At 37.9% G+C, this 24,640-nt stretch overlaps 1 protein-coding gene across 8 annotated transcripts in view; it reads left to right on the top strand.

Annotated features, from left to right (window-relative positions):
• Window positions 1-24,640, top strand: part of ATP8A1 (ATPase phospholipid transporting 8A1) — a 249,041-nt gene that overhangs the window by 135,405 nt on the left and 88,996 nt on the right. For all 8 annotated transcript variants that reach the window (XM_009447595.5, XM_001150768.6, XM_517167.8 and 5 more), the window contains 2 exons: window positions 14,555-14,693; window positions 18,197-18,261. In XM_009447595.5, coding sequence (XP_009445870.3) covers window positions 14,555-14,693; window positions 18,197-18,261 — 204 coding nt within the window. The remainder of the gene's footprint in view (window positions 1-14,554; window positions 14,694-18,196; window positions 18,262-24,640) is intronic.

Below are 24,640 nucleotides of genomic sequence, written 5' to 3'. Positions count from 1 at the left end.
AATATATATAAGAGAGTAATCCAGTGCTTACACTTGTCCAGTCATTGTGACAAACATATACCTGTATTATTTCTGTCACAGCTGTAAATGTTCTCATTTTACAGATAAAGAAACCATTGTGACAAACATATACCTGTATTATTTCTGTCACAGCTGTAAATGTCCTCATTTTACAGATAAAGAAACCAAGGCTATTAAGCCAGAAAGTGATGGATACATTATGATCGATGCTGTGTAAATAGCAAGAATCTTGCTTCCTTAATTAAGAAAACATTTTTGTGTAGCTCTTGCCGTGTGCCAGGTGCTGTTCATAGCACTTTCATCTATTAATCTAGTCCTCACAACATCCCTTTGAGGTGCTAATTATTCCTGTCTTATAGATGAAGAATCCAAGGTAACAGAGAGGGTAAGTAATTTGGCTGAGAGTACACAGCTTCTAATAGGGGGAGCCAGAATCCTCACTCTTCCTCCAGTATTCATGCTCTAAATCATTCAAGTGACTTCATTCTAACCTCTAGCTTGCCATTAGATAACTCTTCAATAGCACTCATGTTTGTATTGCATAGAATCAAACTAGCCTGTCCACTGCGGTTTACTTGATCTTTTCTCCAGGTAAGTAAAGGCTGATACTTTGTTCTTCTTTCCTCTCTATCGAACTGTGTACTTCGTTGTGCCTCTGTCTTGAAAGGTGGCTGGTGCCACCAGTACCTCCCTGGACTATTTCCCCCCTCTGCTCCTCACGTCCCCTCCCTTTATGTAATGTAGGGATGCCATGTTCTAGCTGCAGATGGTTTTCTTTATTGCACAAGGTTACCATATGCAACTCGAGATATTGGTCTCCTGTCTCCTCAACAGATTATCACTTTTTATGGAAGGTGATTGTTTCTCATATAGCCTTTATATTTTGTAAGGGGAAGATACCTAAATATAAATATAAGCTCACATATATCATACCTCTATATATAGAGATAGATATGTAGATATATCTAGATATCTCCTCCTTGTATTTGAACTTAACTTTTTATTCTGCTTACTTATGAAAAGACATGGGATAGCATGTATGGTGTCTTCCAGCATGATACTCCCACCCTAAATGTTATAGGTATACACACACCAGGAGACTTGTTATCAATTGACTTATTTCAATGTCTCTCTTGCCTATCTTCCCCACTTCTTCCCTCCCCACTCCCTCCACCTTCTCGCTCTCCATTTCCTAACATATTTATATATGATTATGTCTTTGGGGCATTTATATAGTAAAATAAAATAATCTGAGGCCATAATCATAATCTCTTTTAATCTGCCCAACTAAAGTCACATATCTTAAAGCATTAGTGCTATTGATTTTTAATCTTTGCTTCTGTTACTCTTTTAAGAATTAAAAAAAAAAAATCCAGTTTGGAAATGATGTTTTTCCTGTCTCTGAATATAAGGCAGCCTTGCCTCCCATCCTCATGAGACAGAATTAATATGTAATGTCAGAATAAAAAAATCTATTTGAAAATGGATTCTAAACATATTAAATTGTTTCCACTTGAAGTACAACTTCAGTTCTAGAGTAGAATGTTTAATGTACCTAATATGCTTACTCTCTGGATGCCCTAGAGTTTTTTATAGATTAGATTTTCTAGGTTTAACAGTTTTGTTTCTTGTTCTTTTAATAACTGATTAAAAGCCTTGCAACCTCCAGCTTTTAACTGAACTAGATGTTCAACGTTTTCCCAGCAGATGGCGATCATGAGCTACATTAAAATTTAAATTGACTGAGGCACTCCATTAAAAGTCGGGAGAGTGTGTGTATACACATATACACATGCATCTATATATGTGTCTATATGCATCCATGTAAACTACATATAGTTTACAGATGACAGAAACCTCCCTTATGACTGTTTTTTACCTAAAATAAATGAAAACGGGAATTTATAACTAATTTGTCTTTACTTCATAGTAAGCCATGCTCTCTGTTGTTGAAAATCTAAGATCCAGAAAGATTAAGAGATTGGGTAATTTACTCAGCCAGCCTGCTACAAATGAAGACTGATTCTGTGTCCATCTCTACTCCTGAAACTGGAGCTTCATTTGGTGATCCATTTAAATAACTTTCATCAAGCAGTTCATGTTTACATGCTCATGCACAAGCAAATGAGACTGTGGCCCTCTGGGTACCACGGTCTGAGCAAATTCCCTAAATGAAGAAATCTTAAGGAACCCAAAAAGGTGGCCCACAAATTTGATCTGAAGGAAGCTTTTGGAGAGGTGGTAATTTTTGAAATGGGCCTCCAAGGATTATTTTACCAGTTGGAGGAGAGCAGACATCATTGTAGGGAAAAAGAATAGACAAAATAGAACAGATGTGATGGCTCACACCTGTAATCCCAGTATTTTGGGAGACCAAGGTGGGAGGATCATTGAGCCCAGGAGTTTGAGACCAGCCTGAGGGAACATAGCGGGAGACTCCATCTCTGTAAATAATTTTTAAAAATTAGCTGGATGTGGTAGCATGCACCTGTGGTCCCAGCTACTCAGGAGGCCTAAGGCAGGGAGAATTGCCTGAGCCCAGGAGGCTGAGGCTGCTGTGAGCTGTGAAAGTACCACTGCACTCCAGCCTGGGTGACAGAGTGAGACCCTGTCTCAAGGTAAAAATAAATAAATATATAAATAACACAGGGATCTTTGTGACCAAGCTGTTTTTCTGAAGTGTTTCCATTAACTATGATCATAGGAGGACTGTAGGATTTTTAATATTGAGAGCCAGGGTTATATCACTTCTTTCTTGATCTCAGATTCTATTCTTTGTTAAAATCAGCTGGGATTAGGGTTCAGAAGTTGTGATTTACTGCCATTAAAACCACTCTAGTGAGGCAAGTTTCAGCGTGTCAGACCACAGATTCTTCCAGCATGTTACCCTGGCTTTAAATTGAGCAAATACAGTCCTAGGGTTCATCCATTGTCTTCTTCCTTACCTGCTTTAACTGAGACATGCCGTTTATGCAATCTATTTTTTATGTGATTGGAATCTATTTTTACGTAGACCATAATATTGGACTTAGCATGTCATTATTGGACTTAGCATGTCAGACAGTGAATCTTTAAACTGTGAGGGTCGTTTTCACATCTTTTATTTTTTAAGAACAGAATTTTCCAAACAAACATTGCCTGAATCATAATATATATAATTGATGAAAGCAGGACTGCTTTGGCTGGAGTAAAAGAGTAGAGAGGAGATCCAAACTGGCTTTCCCCTCAGCCTCCACCTTGCCCTCGTGGGTGCTCCAGGCAGGGCTTGTTGTGACTCTGAGGATCCACTAAGCACAGTTTGAAAACCATGTATTACATTTGTATGTGGACTTTTAGAAAATGAATTCCTCAAAAGATCAGTACATCATTGTGCCCATATGCAAGATGTTTCTGAACATATTTGAATTGATATGTCATTGCCACATTAATGGTAGTATTATATTCACAACATTCAAAATGTAAAAGATTTGTAAAGTTTTTCCTAAAATAATAATTTAGTACAAAATAAGAGGAAATGTTATAATAGGATTAAGGTTATACTTTTAAATGCTGCTCTCTCCCTCTTGTTCCTCCAATGTTTGTTCAAACTGGAATTCAGTTTTTAAAATTAAGTTGAATCCTTATTCCTTTGGGTAGTGTAACTCCTAGCATAAGCTGAAAAAAATATCCAAATAGACCAAAAATATACAACAAGGCATTTATCCTTTGGTTGTGATGCTTAGTTACTCAGGTATGTTACTACCCAGCACACTGAGCACTAGAATGTGCTGCCTTCACTCTTGGGGAACACTATGGGAAGGAGGATATGGAAAGTGAAAAAGTCCACCGGCTATTGTTATCCCTATTGACAGTCATCTCGAGATGAGAGGATTTAGGACTTTTAAATCTATCTATAAAATATAATTATCAGCTCTGTTCCAAAACTGTACTGTTTGAGCTCCAATACTTGCATTCATATGGTAAGCTTTTCAGGACATTTCTAAAAATTTTAACGCTGAGAGTTGTTTCACGAATCAGTTGCCGACACATCTGTTTTGTTTATTTTTTCTTTTGCTGTTACTAAATAAATCAAGAGGTGACATTGATTACTAGGAAGGCCTAACTTGTTCAGGAATAAGAAAGCTCACATGGTTAGAATGCAGATGGGATTATCATATCGGATATTTCAGTTGTCTTGACCCACTTTGCGAAGAATTGCAGGTTCACATTGGGCATTGTGGACAGTAACACCTCTTAGTCTCTTTTTGTCACCACTTGAGAGAATTTACAGTGGTCTCATTCTTTAGACAACAAACTTGACCTGTTTTATCTCACCCTCGTTCTTTTGAAAGGTAGTCAACATATTAGGACTCATAATTTTAGATTGGGAAACCACTTATAGTGTCAGCCTATATTTTTTAAATCAGAATTTGTTTTTTTTTTTTTGAGACGGAGTCTCACTCTGTTGCCAGGCTAGAGTGCAGTGTCGGCTCAGTGCAACCTCCGCCTCCTGGGTTCAAGCGATTCTCCTCCCTCAGCCTCCTGAATAGCTGGGACTACAGGCGCCCGCCACCACACCCAGCCAAATTTTTGTATTTTTAGTAGAGACGGGGGTTTCACCATGTTGGCCAGGATGGTCTCGATCTCCTGACCTCGTGATCCACCCCCCTTGGCCTCCCAAAGTGCTGGGATTACAGGCCTGAGCCACCGTGCCTGGCCTAAATCAGGTTTTTAAATTAAAATTTTGTATTTCCTCAAGAAGAATTGTAAATAACAGAATAATTATGAAGTTCCTTGTTTCATTGGCAGGGGTTTCTCTGAAATTTCTCACCTTTGATCTGTCACTTTAATATATCAGGAGCCAGGGTGATATCACTTCTTTTTGGTCTGAGCTTCTATTCTTTGTTAAAATTTGTTTAGTTTTATTCTAACTTATTTCTAAGACACGTAAATTATGTTTTGTCTCATATTCATACTATGCTACTAGATTCCTTTGAAAATTAATAGTATAGAAGTCTCTGGTCTTTCTTCCTTATTTTATAATTAAACCATTGTTTGAAATATGAAGGCGTGCCTTCGTGGAATACATAATTTTTTGAAAATGTTTAATATTTATTTGCTTCAATAGAAAAATACAATTATGTCTTTAGTACTGCATAGATTACCTACTAATAATTTCTGTGTTTCTGAAAGCAAATCATTTATCTTGAGAATTACAGAAAACAGCATAAGCTATAATACCTGCCTAGATTCATCACTGATTAAAGCAGTATTTCCCTGGTGATAAGATTTTTATTTTTCTCTTATTATGATGCGTGGATTGGGAAACTTTTTTTTTAATGGAAACTTATCCAATGCTTTTATCTGTTCAAGTTTTTCTAAAATAGGTTATGGGTTAGAGGATCATTTCTGAGCTTAAGAGTAAACTCAGAACACTGTAACTCTGCTGTCAAGCCTTTTTTGATCAGATAGCAATGTTGTGTTTTATGTGCATTTTGTAGTTTGTGATTGATGTATGTCATCCACTAGGTTGAAGTTTCACGAAAGCAGGGACTGTGTTTATCGTATTTATCACTGTGTCTCCAGCGCTTGACTGACTAGCCTATGTTAACCACTCAGTAAATATTTGATGAATAAATGAATTATTCATTTAAATAATTAATTCAGAAGTTGGAGCTTAATAAGTACTTGCTTAATGAAAGCCTGCCCCCTATTAACAAATCTAGTTCATGCTTTCCATGCATTGAAGGCACTGGTATCAAATGTGCTATCACTAAGGATTAATTTAGGGGTATGTTAGAAAAGAAGCCAATAATTTTACAGAAGGCATTCTTTAGAAGTTTAGACTCGTTCATTTATAAAACCTGTCTTCAAAGTTACTTGATATATAAATGTGAGAAAATCACGGGTTGGAAAGATTCAGCAACAAATATCTGAGCACCACTGCATGGCAGGTTCTGTTCTGGGCTCTGGGGCTCAGCAGGGAGAGGATAGAAGAATTTCTGCCTTTTGTTTCAGTGGTGGGAGATAGGTAGTGAACTTGTAAACTAAAACAATGTCATTCCAGAGAGGCTTTAGTGCCCTGGGCACTGAGATAAGGCACTAAGATAGGACAGTGAGGTAGTGATCCTTTTTTACATTATTTCCTTTACCCCTCCCCAAAACGTGGTTGACATTTGGGGGATGGTTAAAGAGTCCCTTGATGTGGCGTAATATAGATCAACCATTACACTCAGTGTGACTAAACAACAATTTAGTGCCCTTTGCAACATATGGCAACAAATGGTTTAGAGGATTCCTAGAGAAATATAAAACTTAATGGAAAACAGGACTTTTCTTGAGCATTCATGACTGCCAAGTTCACAGTAACTTCTGTATTAGAATGGAATGCTTTTTCAGATAAAACTACCACATCTATTCTTAGTAGCTGCACATATCACTTTCATTTGTGCTAAAAATGAAATGAAAATTTACATGATGTATGGGTGATTTCGTGGTTTAAAATTCCAGTAGTTTCCTGTTCTATTTGCTTAAGAACATTTGTAGTTAGCTCATTTAATTAGACCTGCCACTTTCTGAGCATTTACTAAGCTCCGCAATTTTCACTCTTTACCCTGATTATTTAGTTGGAGGGCCTCTAAAGTGAGACACAACGTGATCCATTGGGGTAAGCAAGAAAATATTAGAACTTCTATTTGTTTTATTTCATCTTTTTTAGTTTTTGCATTTTATAATGTGAGTAATTTATTAATTTTAACAATGTTTTACAAAAATATAACTGTGTCATAAGTACGTATTCAACATTTTTTCCTAGTATACTCAAAAATGTTTGTGATAACTGGTGGAATTTCATCTGCAGAACATCCTTATTAAATCTACGTTATTAGGTTTATCTTGCTGTTGTGAAAGTTGATTCTTAGGTAAGTTAAGTTGCTTGCTCAGGGACCCATATCCAGTGGTTGGCAGAGCAGGGATGCAAATCCCTGTTCTGTCTTAATTCCAGATCCCATGCTAATAATCTGTAAGTTATGTTGCCAACTTGCTTTTGAAGAAAGCAAGAATGTGTATAAAATATTGGAGACTTGAAAAATAAAATGAAATCAATTGTGCAGTTGCATAATCACTAGATCACTCAGGGTGAGAAGTGGGGGTCATCAGCCTGTTTGAGACTCAACTACTTAGTGAGGCAGCCTCTATGTACTCTATGTACTGTATTCCATTTTCCTTGAAAATAAGATGGAAATATGTTTTTCATGATTTTCCCTCAACTGGCCATTAGAATCTTCTTATTTAAAGTACTTAAGATTTCCTTAGATCTCTAATCACATGCTCCTCCTTTCTGGTAGGATAGGTTCCTTCTTATGAATGCTTCGTGGTAGATTTTCCACCCTGGGTATTGCTGTCTTCTCACTCAGATAAGATGGATGTGTTGTTTTTGCAAGCTACACCCAATCACCTCTCACATCCTGATTCCTTTCAGCTGGGTGTGTGAATTCTGGCCTTATAACTAAGCCCTTGGCTTTGTGAGTCCAAATGTGATTTCTATGGTTTGAAAAGCACCAAGTTAAAATCTATTTCTTGGCCTTAGAAAAATTAACCAGTTGAATGATTTCTCCAGAAGTAGGCAAATGAGCCATTCCAGTGGTTTAAGGACTTAATGCTCTTAGTCTTAGTACTGTAGGCCAGAATAAAGGGAAAGGAAAGAAGGCGTTAGGTCTCTTTAAAACAAGGATGATACCCAGTGGAATGCAGAACACAGAGGAGCCCAGCAACCTCTGAGAACCAGTGTTGTAGAATGGCTCTGAGAATCCCACAGCACATCCCAATTCCAGAGTTAACGTATTTTAAACCTCAAGAGAATGGTGACTGCAGTGGCCTCTTAATTTGTCATGCAGGCTTCTTTTGTCCTAATCCAGCCCCAGACAGCTACTAGTGACCTTTCTGAAATGTAAATCTGATCCTGTCTCTCCTCTTCTAAAATTCGCCAGGTGTCCCTTTCCTTTGGGATTGTCAGCATAACACACAGACCTTTCCATTTCCATTCCCTGCTGGCTTTTCCAGCCTCATCTTCCTCACTGCCACACGTCACTTCATCTATCATTTCCATACTGACTAAATGGCAACTTCTCAAACATTATGTGTCTTTTCATACATCTGTCTTTGTACATGTAATTTCTTCTCATTTGGAATTACCTCCCTTATCCTTCCCCACCTCTCCCCATTTCTTGGGTAAACCTTAATTCATTGTTTAGTATTTAAAGTCAAGTGTCAGCTCATGTTGGATAGATTTTCTTTGAGCCATCGAGACTAAGATGATACCTCATTCCTGTGTTTATCCTTTGTACTCACATAAGAGTACATGTATAGCATGTAACATACAATGTGTATAACATTTTTTAAGATAGGGTATAACATAACGTGATTCTTCAGGGGAGCACTGTTTCTCTAATAATGATAATCCTGTATTATAGTTTAAAGGCTTTGTAGTTTGAAACTGCAAGGAAAAGAAAGAGAATTGGTACCTGAGGGTCTAAGGCCAGGCTAAGGGAGAATGGTAGGAGTTGGACATGGGGATGTCTACGGTGATCAGACAAGATGGAGCCAGGTGCAAAGATGGGATGCTCACAAGCATTCTACATCAGGAGTTGCAAACTCCAGCTCAAGGGCTAAATCCACCCACTGCCTATTTGTAAATAAAGCTTTACTGGAACACAGCTACATCCATTTGTTTACATGTTGTCTGTAACTGTTTTCATGCTACCACAGCATAATTAAGTTGTTGCAACAGAGAATGTATGGCCCTCAAACTCTACAGTATTCACCATCTGTCCTTTTACAGAGAAAGCTAGTCAGCCCTGCTCTACATCAGCAGTTCTCATAGTTACGTTCTCAGACCAGCAGCTTTGCAACCACTGCACATTTCCAGGCTTCACCGTAGACCTATTCAATGAGGAATTCTGGATGTAGGGCCCAGCAATCTGTATTAATAAGCTCCTCGGGTGATTCTGAAAATTAAAGTTTGAAAAGCACCATCTAGATTTCTGGCCTGGTGGCTAATTAATTACTTGGGACTTGATGACAACCAGGCAGTCAGGGTTTAGGAGAAACACCAGTAAGGCAAGGAGGTACAGTTAGAAAACGAGGCAGCCAGGAATCCAAGGAGAGTTTCTAATGAAGCTTTCTGAAATATAAATTTCATGCAGGAAGGAACTCACTATTGTATCCCCGGCACAAGTACCTGCCCAGAAGTACCTGCTTAGAGTATATTTGTGAATGAATGCAGGCATGCATGTGTGCTTGTAAAGGAGCTAATCCTGAAATGTGACCCTGAAGCCTGCAGGTAGGAATAGGGAAATAGGTACACCTGACGGGTGACTCAGGACTGAGGCTGAAACCCTCTCATAGAAATGAAGTATTATTGAAGACCGAGAACAGACACAAAAGTTTAAAAACCTGATGATTTGAACAAAATTCTAATTTTCATCTAATCTCAGTTTTACATCCCATTTGCTTCCTTGGGTATGTATTAGTTCTTGGTGTTTTGTCCTTACGGTCATAGCTTAGCTGCACCTCTAGTTGACCTTAGACAATTTACTCAACCTCCCCAAAGCTATTAACTGAATTACTAAATGTAAAGCACTTAGCAGTGCCTGGTACAATTTTTCTATCCATGAAATGCTGGTTTCCTCTTCAACATCTTCCTAGTCATAATCTTATTTCATATGGAAATAAATCCTACTAGTATTTATCCACATTTACTCCAGTGGTACAATTTTGTTTAATAATATTACTTTGTCTTTAAGGAAATTTCTGCCAAATAGCCCATGTTGTAATCTGAAGCCTAGGTTGATACGAGTTTGATTATTATATCTTTCTCATTTAGAAGCATATCACAAACTTTAAGAAAAAAAAAGACATCATCTAAGCACTGACATAATGTTTGCTAATATGGAAATAGGTCACTTTGAGGTTCCGTTATTTAGCAAAATATACATGTATTGGGGAAAAATCATAATTTCTAAAACTATCATAATACATTTTACCAAACTACATGAAGCTTTCTGTCCTCACTTACAGTAGAAATGTTACATTTATGTGCCTTTTTAAAAATTCTGCATACATTAGGAACATCTGAAAGAGAAAAGATTACTGGAGGCTTTACTAGGTGAATAAACATTATTTTATGATTTTTTCAGTGATAACTAAATCTATATTATGTCAAAGAGTCATCAACCTCAAGCCTTTATAACATTTAGCTTGGTGACATTTAGAAAGTAAAATTAGTGTTTGGAGTTTTTTTTTGAATTCCATAAATGCCATGGGAATTTTATCGCATTTCAACACTTGCTGAATATGTAATTCCCCTAGTGCCCATTAGTGGCCATCTGTGTAAGGTAATACATATTTGGGATGAAATTGATTATGGCCTAAACACTCTTGTGTTATGATCAGGAAAAGCATGCAAAGTTCAAATCTTTTTTTCTAGTGATCATTATATAGCTAACAATATTAATTTCCAAAAGCAGAACAGCCCATCACTTAAGATTCTGATCTCACCATAAATGATACCAGGGCAAAAGGAAAGGAGTCTGCAGAGCCTTCTGCTAAAATTAACCAGTGCTGTTCTCAAGGAGCTCCTGGGATAAAGGGAAAGTTAACACGCTTATGGAGCACAGTGTTTCCTTCATAGGCATCAAAGTAGACCCACTACAATTGTGCTGAATATTCCGAAATGTTTTATTATTCTTCTTAAGGATTTGTGTTAAAGCCACCACAGCACTCCATGTTAACCTACTTGTGTGACTTTTCTCAGCATACCTTGCTGGCCCTACATCTTTGATCCTTTATGTTATTTGTGCCTGCTTTGAAAATGTTTCTCTTTTACCTGTGCAAAACTAGATGCTTTCCTTCTTTCAAATACAATTTCAATGTGATCTCTCCAGTGAAGTCATTTTATTTTTATAGGTATGTGAGTGGTAATGTATATTATATTGGTGGACTTTCTGAGCTCATTTTTCCCATTAGAGTAGAGACAGAAAATATACAAAATACTTGTTTATATGTTTCTAATGAATGTGTTCGTATCTTGGCTCCCACATTATCTAGTACCCCAGTGTTTTGGGAAACATATTGCAAAAAAATATTTTTGCAGGAAATTTTGAGGGCTTGTATTAATAAGCTGTCCCCATGATCACTAAAAAAAAAAACCTTATGCCTTGGGTAAAATACTTAAAATTTGAACACAGCTATATCCTGATCTTCACTGGGATGTGAGCCAGAATGATTTAACTGCAAATGCCCTAAAAGTAGCTGAAGATTTGGAAGAATCATTGTGTAAACATTTAAATTCAACAGTTGTGATGCTGGCATCACTGATGCTGAATTGTTCTTCCTTTCCTTTCTTGAACTTCTCGATGATAATTGTTCATCAGGTTATGGTAGATTTCAAATCTGCTTCCTATTAAAGGAAATAAAATAATGCTATCTTCTTGAAAGAAATTTACCTTCCTGTATTATATGTTATATACTAAGAAGTCATGCATCAAGTGTGTCTAATAACTATCCATATTATTTGGAATATATTGAAAAGAAAATGGTCTAGATTGCAGCAGTATTTTTATAATTTCTGGATTTTGGTCTTGTCATTAGCTCACTTAGCAAACATACTAAATGCTGACATTCAGTGCTGTGGAGTCATTAAGATGAGCAAGACGTGGTCCCTAATTTTGAGCAAACCTACCATACTCATGCATTTACACTTCTCTTAATGTACATGAAGATGAGCAAAGTTCTGTAGGAGAACAGCAGAGGGGAAATTTTATTTTAAGAAATAAAGGAAAGCTTAAAAGAAACAATAACTTTTTTTTTTTTTTTTTTTTGAGACCGTCTCGCTCTGTTGCCCAGGCTGGAGTGCAGTGGCTTGATCTCGGCTTACTGCAACCTCCGCTTCCTGGGTTCATGCCATTCTCCTGCCTCAGCCTCCCGAGTAGCTGGGACTACAGGTGCCCGCCACCACGCCCGGCTAATTTTTTGTATTTTTAGTAGAGACGAGGTTTCACCATGTTAGCCAGGATGGTCTCGATCTCGTGATCCACCCGCCTAGGCCTCCCAAAGTGTTGGGATTACAGGCATGAGCCACCGCACCTAGCCAAGAAACAATAACTTCTGAGTTTGGTTTTAGAGGATGAACCAAGTTTCACCAGGCAAGGCAGTGGGGGACATGTGTGTGTATCTACTTAGACATACATACTCATGTATACACAGACAAACACTATGCATGTGCGTGCCCATCCTGTATGGCCGCTATAGCGAGGACTGTTGCCTGGCCAATTTAGCACTGATTCCCATCCCCCTTCTTCCTCAACAGCTCTACTATGGAGCCTGGAAAAGCTAAATATAAATAGTTAGGGTTAGCCATGTAAAACTATCTGGCCGAGTATTTGGAAATATGCTGAGGGCTTTTCAAAACACTTTGCTTTTCATGTAAGAGATAGATACAGTTGTTATTTTTGTCTTCTATATGGCCTTTATAATTATACCTTGGGACATTGGGAGAGGTCAGGAGAATGAGTTGAGGTATGGTCGAGCTACAAATTTAATGTCCACAACTGCCCACTTCAGTACTACTTAAGTGAGGAAAATTAATTTATTTAAGCCATTGTTAGATTTTTCTATTACTTGCAGCCAAAAAGCATTCCAAACTAATGCAGGTATAAATTACATGCATGCATATACACACACTTTCTCTCTCACTTGCATGTTTGTATATATAGTTAACTTTATTGTTCATGCCTAAGCAAAGCTTGAGACTAATTTTAGACTTCAATTTTGGTGAACAATAAGGAAAAGTAGAAAATGGCTTTCTTTGTTATCACCAATTCTGGCTTACTTTCCCTTGCATTCACTCACTTGCATCCATTCTGCCCTCACCTATATTTTAAATGGAAAAAAAATGAAGGCAAGAGAGGAGAAAATGATTGAGAAGAAAGATAAATGCTGACGAGGATCATGCTGGAGGTTGAAACAGGGCAAGACTGAGAATCAGTTGGTTGTGGCCTGCAGAGCACTGTTAAGAAGGGTACCCAGCTAGCAACAGTGCCTAGTCATGTGATGGAAATAAAATTTTATATCTTAATCCATCACTACATTCTTATGTATTTAGGACCAAGAACAACATTACCTGTGTCCATTTGGCAAACCAGGTTTCCCTAACAGCCAAGAGATTGTTCTCTCCCGCTTACCATCTCCATTTAGGAAGATGAGAGTAGAAACCATTCTTTCTCATGAGAGATTAAAACAGCTTTGGCTGGGTGTGGTGACTCATGCCTTTAATCCCAATACTTTGGGAGGTCAAGGTGGGCAGATCACTTGAGGCCAGCAGTTCGAGACCAGCCTGGCTAACATGGTGAAACCCCGTCTTATACGAAAATTAGCCCAGTGTGGTGGCACGCACCTATAATCCAAGCTACTCTGGAGGCTGAGGCAGGAGAATCACTTGGACCTGGGAGGCGGAGGTTATGGTGAGCCAAGATGGCACCACTGTACTTCAGCCTGAGCAACAGAGCAAGACTCCATCTCAAAATAAATAAATAATAAAAATAATAACAGCTTTCCCCAGAGCCCATTGGTTGTGTTTGGTCTTATGGTACAAGACAATATCTAATGAGCAAGAGATCTTTGAGTCTGATCTTCCCCTACACAAATGTGGAACTATGTGAAAAACATTCAACTTGTTCTTCCTTGCAGAGACTAATACTATCACTTTGTTGTTCTTTTCCTCTTGGTTTCTAATTGTGTATACATTTCCTGACACTGCTTCAAATTACAATTTAATAGTGTTAACATGTAACCTCACTGTTTTTAAACAGGTCAGCAAGATTGCATCTTCACTATGGTAGTCTCCCATAGCTGTTTGTATGGTTTTTTTTTTTTTTTAGAATGCCTGTCCTTTTTAACTGACTTTTTTTTTTTTTTTTTTTGAGATGGAGTCTCGCTCTCTTGCCCAGGCTGGAGTGCAGTGGCACGATCTCAGCTCACCTGCAACCCCTGCCTCGCCAGTTCAAGAGGTTCTCCTGCCTCAGCCTCCCGAGTAGCTAAAATTACAGGCACACACCACCATGCCCAGCTGCTTTCTTGTATTTTTAGTAGAGACATGGTTTCACCATGTTGGCCAGGCTGGTCTCGAGCTCCTGACCTCAAGTGATCCGCCAGCCTTGGCCTCCCAAAGTGCTGGGATTACAGGCGTGAGCCACCGTGCCCAGGCTGTTTTTAACTGACTTTGGATTTTACTCCCCTTCTATGCAAGTTTATTTTAGAATCTGTTCCTTACCTTAGGGGTTAGGTTAGACAGTTTTAGGGAGCCTCAGTGTAATGCCTAAAGACTGCATGAAAGTCAAGGATATTTCAGAAAACTCAATGGGACAGTTGGAATTTACACCAAAGTCCATGAATTATCATTTAGTCTCTGATTTTAAAACATATACACACTTCAATTTTTTGTTTTTAAAGAATATGAATGGATTTTTAAAAAATTTCTACCACTAATTTTTTTCAGAATCTTCAGCTACTTGGAGCAACAGCCATTGAGGATAAATTACAAGATCAAGTGCCTGAAACCATAGAAACACTAATGAAAGCAGACATCAAAATCTGGATCCTTACAGGGGACAAGCAAGAAACTGCCATTAACATCGGTAATTCACCTAGTTCACGTTTTACATGTTGGTGCTTTTTAATAAGTTGATGTAGTTCAGAAGATGGATTTGAGACATTTCAAGATCTAAAAGATTTGATATGTCAAGATTGGAATATTCCAATCTTTTTTCACCTTTGCATCTCTGCCTCCCATCCATAAGTGGCACATGTGGATAACATTTCTGCAGTTGTCTGGAGATTGGGCTTATGGAAGATTTATGTACTGACACTTGATTATGTGACCAAAGGTTGTTTTAAGATAATAGGAAAGAAGAAGGTTGCCAATTTGCATTCATACTATGTTAATCCCCATGTTTTGGAAAGAGTTTATAATAGCTCGGGCTTCCATAAGAGCGTATCACACACTGGGTGGCTTAGGCAACAGAAATTTATTTTCACACAGTTCTAGAAGCTGGAAGTTCAAGATCGGCTGTCCTCACGTGGCTCCTCTTCTGTGTACTACTCCTTATGTCTCTTCCTCCTAAAACACCAGTCCTATTGCATTACAGCACTGTCTTAGTCCATTCTGGCTGCCATAACAAAATACCACGAGCTGGGTGGCTTATAAACAACAAATTTATATCTCATCGTTCTGAAGGCTGAGAAGCCCAAGGTTAAGGCACCAGCATATTTGGTGTCTGATGACCGCTGGCCTTCTGGTTCATAGATAGCACCTTCTTAACTGTGTTCTCACATGGTAGAAGGGGCAAGGCAGCCCTCTGAGGCCTCTTTTATAAGGGCACCAGTCCTATTCATGAGCTCTCTGCTCTCATGACCTAATCATCTCCCAAAGACCCCACCTCCTACTGTCACCATACTAGTGACTGGGTTTCAGCATATGAATTTGGGGGGAACACAAACATTCAGACCACAGCAGGTCTCAACCTTATGGTCTCATTGAAACCTAATTACCTCCTTAAAGACTATGTCCAAATGCAGTGTCACTGGCGGTTAGGAGTTCAGCATAGGAATTGGGATGAATGGTGGTGGGGAGATCAATTGAGTCCCTAACAGAGATCTTACACAGGGAAAGTTGTTTGGCATTGGAAGCCTGTAGTACCAGCAGCAATATGCCAAAAAAGAAAAAAAAGTTTTTTCACCAAATTTAGTAAAAGTAGGTAGCTTGAGCACTATAAACCCTGACATGGATTTATCCTCTTGATAGTAATCATATATATTACATACAAAACTCCGCCCAAGTTGAAGGAAGTATTTTAGAGGAGTTCACAGCATGAAACCACATTTTTTAGAAAGCCATTTTAAAATATTGTGTATTTTTTAAAATTTAGCTAATATTTATTTTAGAAGTATTAGCAGTCAGCCTAACATATCCTGTAAATATAAAACTCTACTTCAAATTTATAGCAAATTGATGTTATTAATAGAAAATTCAGTTTATTTTTTAAAAACTAGTAGAACTTTACAAACCACACAAGTTGTTAATTTTGATTGTAAAAATTATCGCTGTTATTAGAGAGAAAATGGAAAGAATATATATGAGAAGGAAAATAATGGTGAAATGCAGAACATATTGAAATTGGGAGACCTAAAAACACAAATATGATAAAACAGACTACAAATAGAAAATATATGGCAATAAAGGGCAGTAAATGTGGAAAATAGGAAAATGTCAAGTTCAGGATATGTTCACCATTATGAATGTTCCTATGAAAAAAGAGTATAGTAGTGGTTTCTGGTAACATTTAACATTTAGAATCTTGAGCCATGATTGATTCCTAGAAAAACTTAGGGAAGATTCACCCATTCAGCATAATTGTGGTGTGTACAGTGCCAGGTACTGGTTAAGTGCAAGGAACAGAGCAGGGAACGAAAGAACCCAAAATCTCTGCCCTTGTGGAGCTCAGATACTAGTCAGAGAAACGCACAATAAAGTAAATTAGAAAAGCACATAGTATAATAGCTATCAATGATTGCTATAAAGAAAACTAAAATGGGAGGGAAACACAGAGCATTGCACAGAGGAATTCAGTTTTAAATAGCGCAGTCAGGAAGAACTTACTGAGAAGGTGACATCTGAGGAACAACCTAAAAGAGGAGAGGGAGCTTGTTGCATGATGATTAGAGAAAAGCTGTCTTCTGTTACAGAGAGAAACAGCACAAAAGTAAAAGAAAGAATAGTAGCAGAAGAGATCTTCAGCATAGCAGTGTCCAGGGTGGATGGGGTCTCCCAGGCCACTGTCAGGACTCTGCATTTACTGCAAGTAAACAGGGACATCACTTGATGGTTCTCAGCAGAGGAAAGACATGCTCTGACTTTCCTGTAAAAACAGTCACTCTGGCTGCTAGGCTGAAAATGGACTCAGAGGGAAGCAAGTGTAGAATCAGGGAGACCAGTGAATAGGCTATTGCATTAATCCAGGGGAAATATGATGGAGACTTGGACCAAGGTGGTAACAAGGGAAAGGGTAAGAAGTGGTTGGGTTCTTGATGTGTTTTAATGGTAAGAAGTGGTTGGGTTCTTGATGTGTTTTAAAGGTAGAGACAACAAGATTGACTGATAGATGTAGAGTATGAGAGAAAGAAACAGATCAGGTAACTTCGAGGTTTTTGTCCGTAGCATCTGAAGGATGGAATTACCATTAACCCAAATGATGAAAACTGAAGGAAAAGTAGGTTTTCTTGATGGGGGCTGGGGGAGTGTGGTCAGGAGCCTGGTTTTTGAGTAGGCTGACTTTGAGATGATGGAAATGCCTACTTCCTATGTAAGTGTCTGCGGTTAAGTAAGTACTTGGATATGAGAGTCTGGAGTTCAGGAAGGAGGGCTGAGTTGAACATAGGAGTTTCAGAATGGTCAACATTTAGATGATACATGAAATCATGAGATGGAATGAGATCACAAAGGCAGTGTACTCACATAGATGGAATTATTTTAAATAGGATGGTATTTTTAAAATATGACATCAGCAGAGTTGCCTCTTTAGACACAGTCGGCTGTAGCAAACAGGTACAGAGTAGGCCAAGTTGGATTTAACAAAGGGAGGATTTTGGCCCTGCAGTAAGTGCAACAAAGCAAGAGAGGGTAGGAAGGTAGAGGATGTACTGATTCTCCCAGGAAGGGAGATGGTGATGGGATCAGCGGATCCAAGAGACAGCCACCTGCACCTTCCCTAGGTGTCTAGAGAAGGGTTCTGTTATTCTATTTTCTAGAAACAATCGTTGGCCTGTCTTTTGCTCTTCATGTTGGTCATCATGAAGGGTATTACAAATCCATTTGTCAGCTTCAGGACATCGAGAATCCTTACCACCATCTTTTTCCAGATGTCTTTGTAGCCTTAACAGGCCAGATGTACTTGTTGCATATCCCTCCTATGGCAAGCAAGAGCATTTCATGTTTAACTTCCTACAAACCTGGAAAACAACTGGTTGCCCTCAGTCATTATAAAATCATCTTTAGATATTTTCATAGTACATATCATTGTTTTAACATCTTTACATATTCTCTGGAGAAATTAATTTTAATATACTCTATGTTTGGATACAGGACACTCCTGCAAACTGTTGAAGAAGAACATGGGAATGATTGTTATAAATGAAGGCTCTCTTGATGTAAGTAAAATTATGTATTTTTAAAACTCCTTTAATAATGTATTCATGCTATAGTATTTTATATTCAGATAGCTATGGAAATATTTTATCTTCCTGAGGTTCAAGGTACCTTATCACTGTTGTTCTGTTTTAACATAATGTACTCTGTTTTGAGTCACATTGATGTAAATTGATTCAAGCTTTACATCTGTGACAGCTAAAAGAAATTGCAAAATGATTTGTGTAATATTGTGAGACAGAAAAGTTGTTTTACAAAAGCATTATGTCAAGAGGTTGCTGAGTGACTGCAACTTGCTCATGTCCAAGTATTCTGTATGTTAAACATTTTACATCTGCTTTAACTTCCAGTATTAATATATATTTTACCTCTTCTAAAAAAATGTGAAAGCTATTGAACAACACAAAACAACCATTCCTAGTAGGACAGACTTTCTTTAATGTCCTAACTTCTGGAATGAAATGTAAATTCCTAGGATGTCTTTTTTCATGGCTGTGATCACTTGATGTTTTATTTGGGAAATGAGGAAAGATTTGTTAGGAATACAGTGTAAAATAGCAAAATAATATGTAGGTCAAGTGACCTGTTAATATTAAAGTAAAGGAGACTATTTGTTATTTTAGGTGGAAGACAGAGCAGTAGAGGTGATTATACAACTTCTTAAAATAGTCATTATGACGCAAAGAACAGAGAAAATCTTGGTAATTAGGGATGTTGACGAAGCTGAGAGGCCACATGCATGGAAGGGATGGTGAAGAAATGACTGCAGAAGGGATGGTGTTGATGTCTTTGTCAGTAACATGGGTTACATGTGGTGCACAGTTTTTCTTAATACCTGAAGGAAATCAGAGACAGGACCTGTGATGCAGAAGCAAAAGCAGGGCAAGCCATGCGTCATTTGATCTGGTATCCTTTCTGTCTGGCTTTGGGCATTTACCTTCCGTAGCATATGGTAGCCTTGCTTCTTTTGTCTTATTCTTGCCATCATCTTTCTCCAGTTCTTGGATAAGCATGTTCTTTAAATGTTTTAAGTATCAAGCAGGGAATAGTAATCTCAAGAAAGAGAAGTGAAATAGCAAAAATATTCATTGTGTTGTACCAGTGTATTGTTAAGACACTGGCATTTATTTTCATTTTTGAGGTTTCTAAGATGGTAACTCAAAATTAATAAACACTTCAAAGGTACTTGGACTACCTGTTTCTACCAGAGCAAGCATTGGTAGGAGTCTCAAGTTGAATACTAAATTTCAGTAAAAGCAGGAACTATGTCTGTCTTTTCTGGTTTATCATTCTTTTTCAGTGCCCTGCAAATGGCCTAGCACATAGTAAGTACACTATAAATATTTGAGAAGTGAGTCACTGAGTAATTTTTAATTAAGGGCTTCTTTTTAAAAAAAAAAAAAAGTATATCAGTTTTAAATTTGGTTGTTGTTGATCATATCTGATATTTTTTAAGTAAAGTGGCTAAAAATCTCCTTAGCAGTTCAAGTAGCAGTTTAAAGATCACAGGCAAACACTGTGGCTGAATGGATTAACACTAATTTGTCCAGCTCTAGACTGCCAGGCATTCTAACACTGCTGTCTGGGGAAGGCTTTTCTCCCAGGGAGTTAAGTGGTGACTTTACAAATCTGACTGTTTAGGGTCAGACCTGCTGCGGTGTACTCATTTGTTTCTCAGCAGGAAAGGAAACATCACTTCGCGTAGCTCCTTCCGATCTTGTGTCATAAAACCCATGGCTGAGATTTCAGGCAAATCATTAGATGTGCTAGAGTGCCTGTAGGTAAATCATTATTTTTTCGTTGATACGGAAATGAAACGCATCCAATCTGTGTTCAAATTGTACTGATCAGTAGTGAATAGAATTATTTTATCAGCACAAAGAATAATTAGCATTTAAGTAATGAACTTAGGAATATAATGTCTTAGGAAATGTGAATGTGTGTTTTGTCAAGTGACAATTTTAATGAGTGCACTCAAATCATTCTGTGAAATAGCACAGGGTGAAGAGCACAGTTCTGTCCCAATCTGACTGTGGGACCGTCAGCAAATTAAAATCAGCTTCTCTGAGCCAGTTCTGCTGCCTACAAAGTAAGGAGAATGTAACCTTTGGCATAGGATTAGCATAGTTAGCACAGTACATGGCACATGTAAAAAATGAGATGTTATAAAATTTTGTAGAGAGAATATTATTTCAATAGCTTGTAAGTTGTTTTGCATAGTGATCATTTTTGTTATAAGAAAATACTATTTCCTCATCTTTTACTTTTTTCCCTAAGGTGGCAAGTTACAACTGTAGGTTCTCTTTCACATAAGTGATACATATTGAGCATTTTTCTGTTCAGATTTTCTACTAAAATATTGTTCCTAAAGCTGATAAAATCCAAAAGCTGAATCTCTTTTTCTTGTGTTGAACTTTTATAATGTATCATATTTGAAGCTCTTAAAATTTCAGATAGAAAACCCTTTCTCCTAGTGATCATGATAATGGAAATCTTTGTCTTCCATAATCTAGATCTCCACCAAAGAAATTCCACTGGGCTTTCTAATTTTTTCTTTTTGAGTTTCAATATGAGTATCCTTCTTAAAAAAAATAGCTCTTCAGCATTTTTAATAAAAACATTTAAATAAATACATAAGACCAAACTACAGTTGAAAATACAATCATAATGGAAGTCTCACTCTACAGACCTGATAGGGAAACCTGACAGGTCTTTCTGCCTTGGTTCATTCTTGACTCCTTTCATAGCAAGAGCAGCAGCCCCGGCTAGAATGTCGTCCAAGAGCAAAGCCAGGTGTTCTCACCCAGTTACCCACCAGGCTCTTGTAAAATTGCCAGGATCAGCAAAAGAGTTGGGCAGAAAGCTTGATTTTTTTTTTTCTTTTTAGAAAAAAATTTCATGGATAAATGTAATTAAGGATCATCTAAAGTTGATCAAAACCTATTAGGTATTTCTGATAAATAATTTTTTAAATTTGAATAACTTTCTATAGTGCTGCTGTGAACTACTTTACTAGGAGTTCTGATTGTGTTCTCAATATGAGATTTCTGTTTTTGTTTTGTTTTGTTTTGTTTTGTTTTTGAGACCGAGTCTTGCTCTGTCACCCAGGCTGGAGTGCAGTGGCACGATCTCAGCTCACCACAACCTCCGCCTTCTGGGTTCAAGCGATTCTCCTGACTCAGCCTCCCGAGTAGCTGGGATCACAGGCATTCACCACCACACCCAGCTAATTTTTGTATTTTTAGTAGAGATGGGGTTTCACCATGTTGGCCAGGCTGGTCTTGAATTCCTGACCTCAACTGATCCGCCCAGCTCGGCCTCCCAAAGTGTTGGGATTACAGGCATGAGCCACTGTGCCCAGCCAAGACATTTCTTTAAGCATCTGCAAAGGCAGAAATTTCAATACTGATTTGAAAGGGGAATATTTTACTTCTCTAACTCCACAGCAATGCCCAGGAAATGTCCCAACAAACTTCTAATTAATGATAAACCCTTATACCTAGTGATACTTTTGCATCTCTTTTATATCTTTTAGTTGGTTTTAATTTTTTAAAGTCTGTCTGTTAAATCTGGAAACATCTAGAATGTGAGCTAAGCACTAGAGAATCTCATACTGTGGCCCATCTTTGGCTCCCAATTTCTAATTAAACTCTTTCAAAATGCACTGAAACAGTTCTGGAAGGATTGGGTTTATGCGATATTATTTATATCCTCCATGGCACATCAACTCCAAATCTCTGGAAATACTTTCAGGCAACCTAACATATTATATTTTTGTATAGGTTTGGTCTAAGTTTCCTCTTATGGGAGAAAAATTTTGAAGACATGTTTCATTGAGATAGCTCAGGATTTCACCATAATTTCATCTAAATCTAGAGTGGGTGGGAGGGGCCATCATTTTTTAAGCCATTAACTGTGTGACTTAAACAGATTTTTTAGAGTTATCAAAATTGACTGTCTTGAGTCTCTCGTGATATACCCTTAACCTTGATCTCTCCTCCTTCTGGCATCTCTTTCATGTGAGGAGTTGTGGGATCTGTCCCCAGAGGTAGAGCTACATCTCAAATCCATTTTTTCTATTTTTCATCCTCCTTTCTGTACTGCCAAGCTTTCCTAGAAAACAAAAGTGGGGTAGAAAGGGAAAATATACACTATACGTTTATTAAATCAACAGGCATGATGTTTGGAGACGTAAATTTCCTACCCTCAAAAGCTTGCAGTCAGTGTTCCCAAACTTAACTCCTGAGAAGCCCTGCCACCTCTCCTTCTGATCATCCTGGCAGTTTTTCTAGATTGTCTCTGCTGTTGTTGATGTTCACCTTCAGCCTGATCAGGACCCACCACCTAATGTATGAGAAGTAGTGTTTGGATCCTGCAGGAAAATGCAGCTTTCTGTGTATTTTGTACCAGGTACTAGATTGAGGACTTTATAGGGACAATCACATTTATACCTGAAACTATTAATTTATATGTTATAAGTAGATACTAGTATGCCCATTTTACAGATAAAGAATCTAGAAAGGATAACTGGACGAAGCTCAGGTAGCTCGGCGGCACTGGGGGATACATCTAAGGAATTTGATTCCAGAGTGTGGGAAGCAAATAGGTTTTTCTAGCCTTCATCTACTACATTTGTAAAACAAGAGTAATGAAAATGTCCACCTCATTTAGGGGTGGGGTTGTGAGGATTAAATACAACAATACCTGTTAAGTACTTAGAAACAATGCTGGACATCATCATCATTTTTTTTTTTAGTAGTATTATTTCTAGAGGAGAGTTCTTCACTGCTAGCCGATGTAACAGATGACTTTGAACAGCCATTCTGCTCTTAAATTACTTAAAGTTCTCTACTTAATTTGAGAATATGACCCCAAACCAGCTGTAGGTTTGATTATGGATACCAGTGTTTCACTTCACTTACATATTTTACAGAAAATGAATTGTTAGCCACATTGGATATTAAGTTAACAAGCATTAGAATATATATTTTTCAACACTGTGGTAAAAGAAAACCCTTCATGGAATTGCTAACTTTTTTCTAGCTGAATTTGACATTCTAACACCATGTAAGTTTTGACTATAACTTATAGGACATTCAGGACATAAAGGCTGAAGTTGTCATCTGTACCCTTTTAAGCTCAACTTACATGTATTATGAGGACAGACCTCACTGTTTTGGGAACGGGCCACTGTTGAATGGCTTCTGAAAGAAATCCAGAATAAGCAAGTTATTGACTCAACTCCAGAAAAGAAGGGAAAAAAGAGAATTTGGGCTACTTCAGGTTTTGTTTTGATATGTCCCATGAGTCTCATACAATATATTTTGTATTGCTTTGAAAATAGTTTAGGCAAGTTTTAAACCACACTGAGTTTTCCTCCACTGCCAGCATTGGTGCTTCAGTACTGTGAATTTTCTTTTACCATTAGCAAAGCTGTTTCAGCTTTTTGGCTTGAAATTTTAAGATCAAAGTTTAACTTTGAAGGTGTTAATGTATCCCTATCAGAAGCAAAGATACTTTTTTATAATGTCCTAATGCAAAAAGATTGTTCAAATATTGTCTGGCACACTGCTTACTCCAAGTAGCTCTCAGTAAAGAAAGCCAACTTTGTTACATTTGAAATAAATGGGTTAGTAAAAAGTGTAAACATTACCAAAAAATGAAAATAACATATGAACAAATAATCTGTTCTCCTTTTCCTGGATTTAAGACAGTGTCTGCTGCAAGCCAAAGTACGTGGTTGAAAAAGTTCCATCAAACCCGTTGTCTGGGCTCATAGAATTAAATGTGTCCTTTTTTTTAAACAAAATTCAGCGAGGCTGGCTTGTGCTGAGAACCTTAAGTGAGGTTGTTCACAAATTTATAGTGTGTCTGTTATGAGAAGTTCTTCCGCCCCTCAACCCTGAATATTCTTTGCCTCATTTTTGGCTAAATTTCTGAACTCTTCCAAGAGCTCCCTGAGACCTAGAATTACAGATAAATGCTATCTAACTAGTCTGCCCCCTTGCCATTCTCCCCCACAAGTTTGTTGACATTTCTGAGGGGCGCACGCCATGTCTTGTGCCCTCTTTGCATCTCTGCCACCAATACCTTCTGATGAGTCAGCACACCCATAAAATGGCAGTTTTTAGGAAACCTACTATGTGCCAGTACGCCTGGTGTATCTGTAATCTGTGCTCCTTTAGGGCTGGTGGTGTTTGTCTCAGTTCCAGATAGAGACTTTGAGTTCCCATGGCTAGCGAGTGCTGGAATCTTAAATGTGAACCTTGATTGCTTGAAGTCCCAAACTGTTTTTGTTTGATTTGGGTTTTAAATAACCGTACCTTCTCCAGTGGCAGCAGTGACTCATTTGCAGAAAGAAATATTCCAGCAGCTATCTCC

The sequence above is a fragment of the Pan troglodytes genome, chromosome 3 (assembly GCF_028858775.2).
Source record: "Pan troglodytes isolate AG18354 chromosome 3, NHGRI_mPanTro3-v2.0_pri, whole genome shotgun sequence".
NCBI lineage: Eukaryota > Metazoa > Chordata > Mammalia > Primates > Hominidae > Pan > Pan troglodytes.
This window is presented reverse-complemented; position numbering and strand designations above follow the sequence as displayed.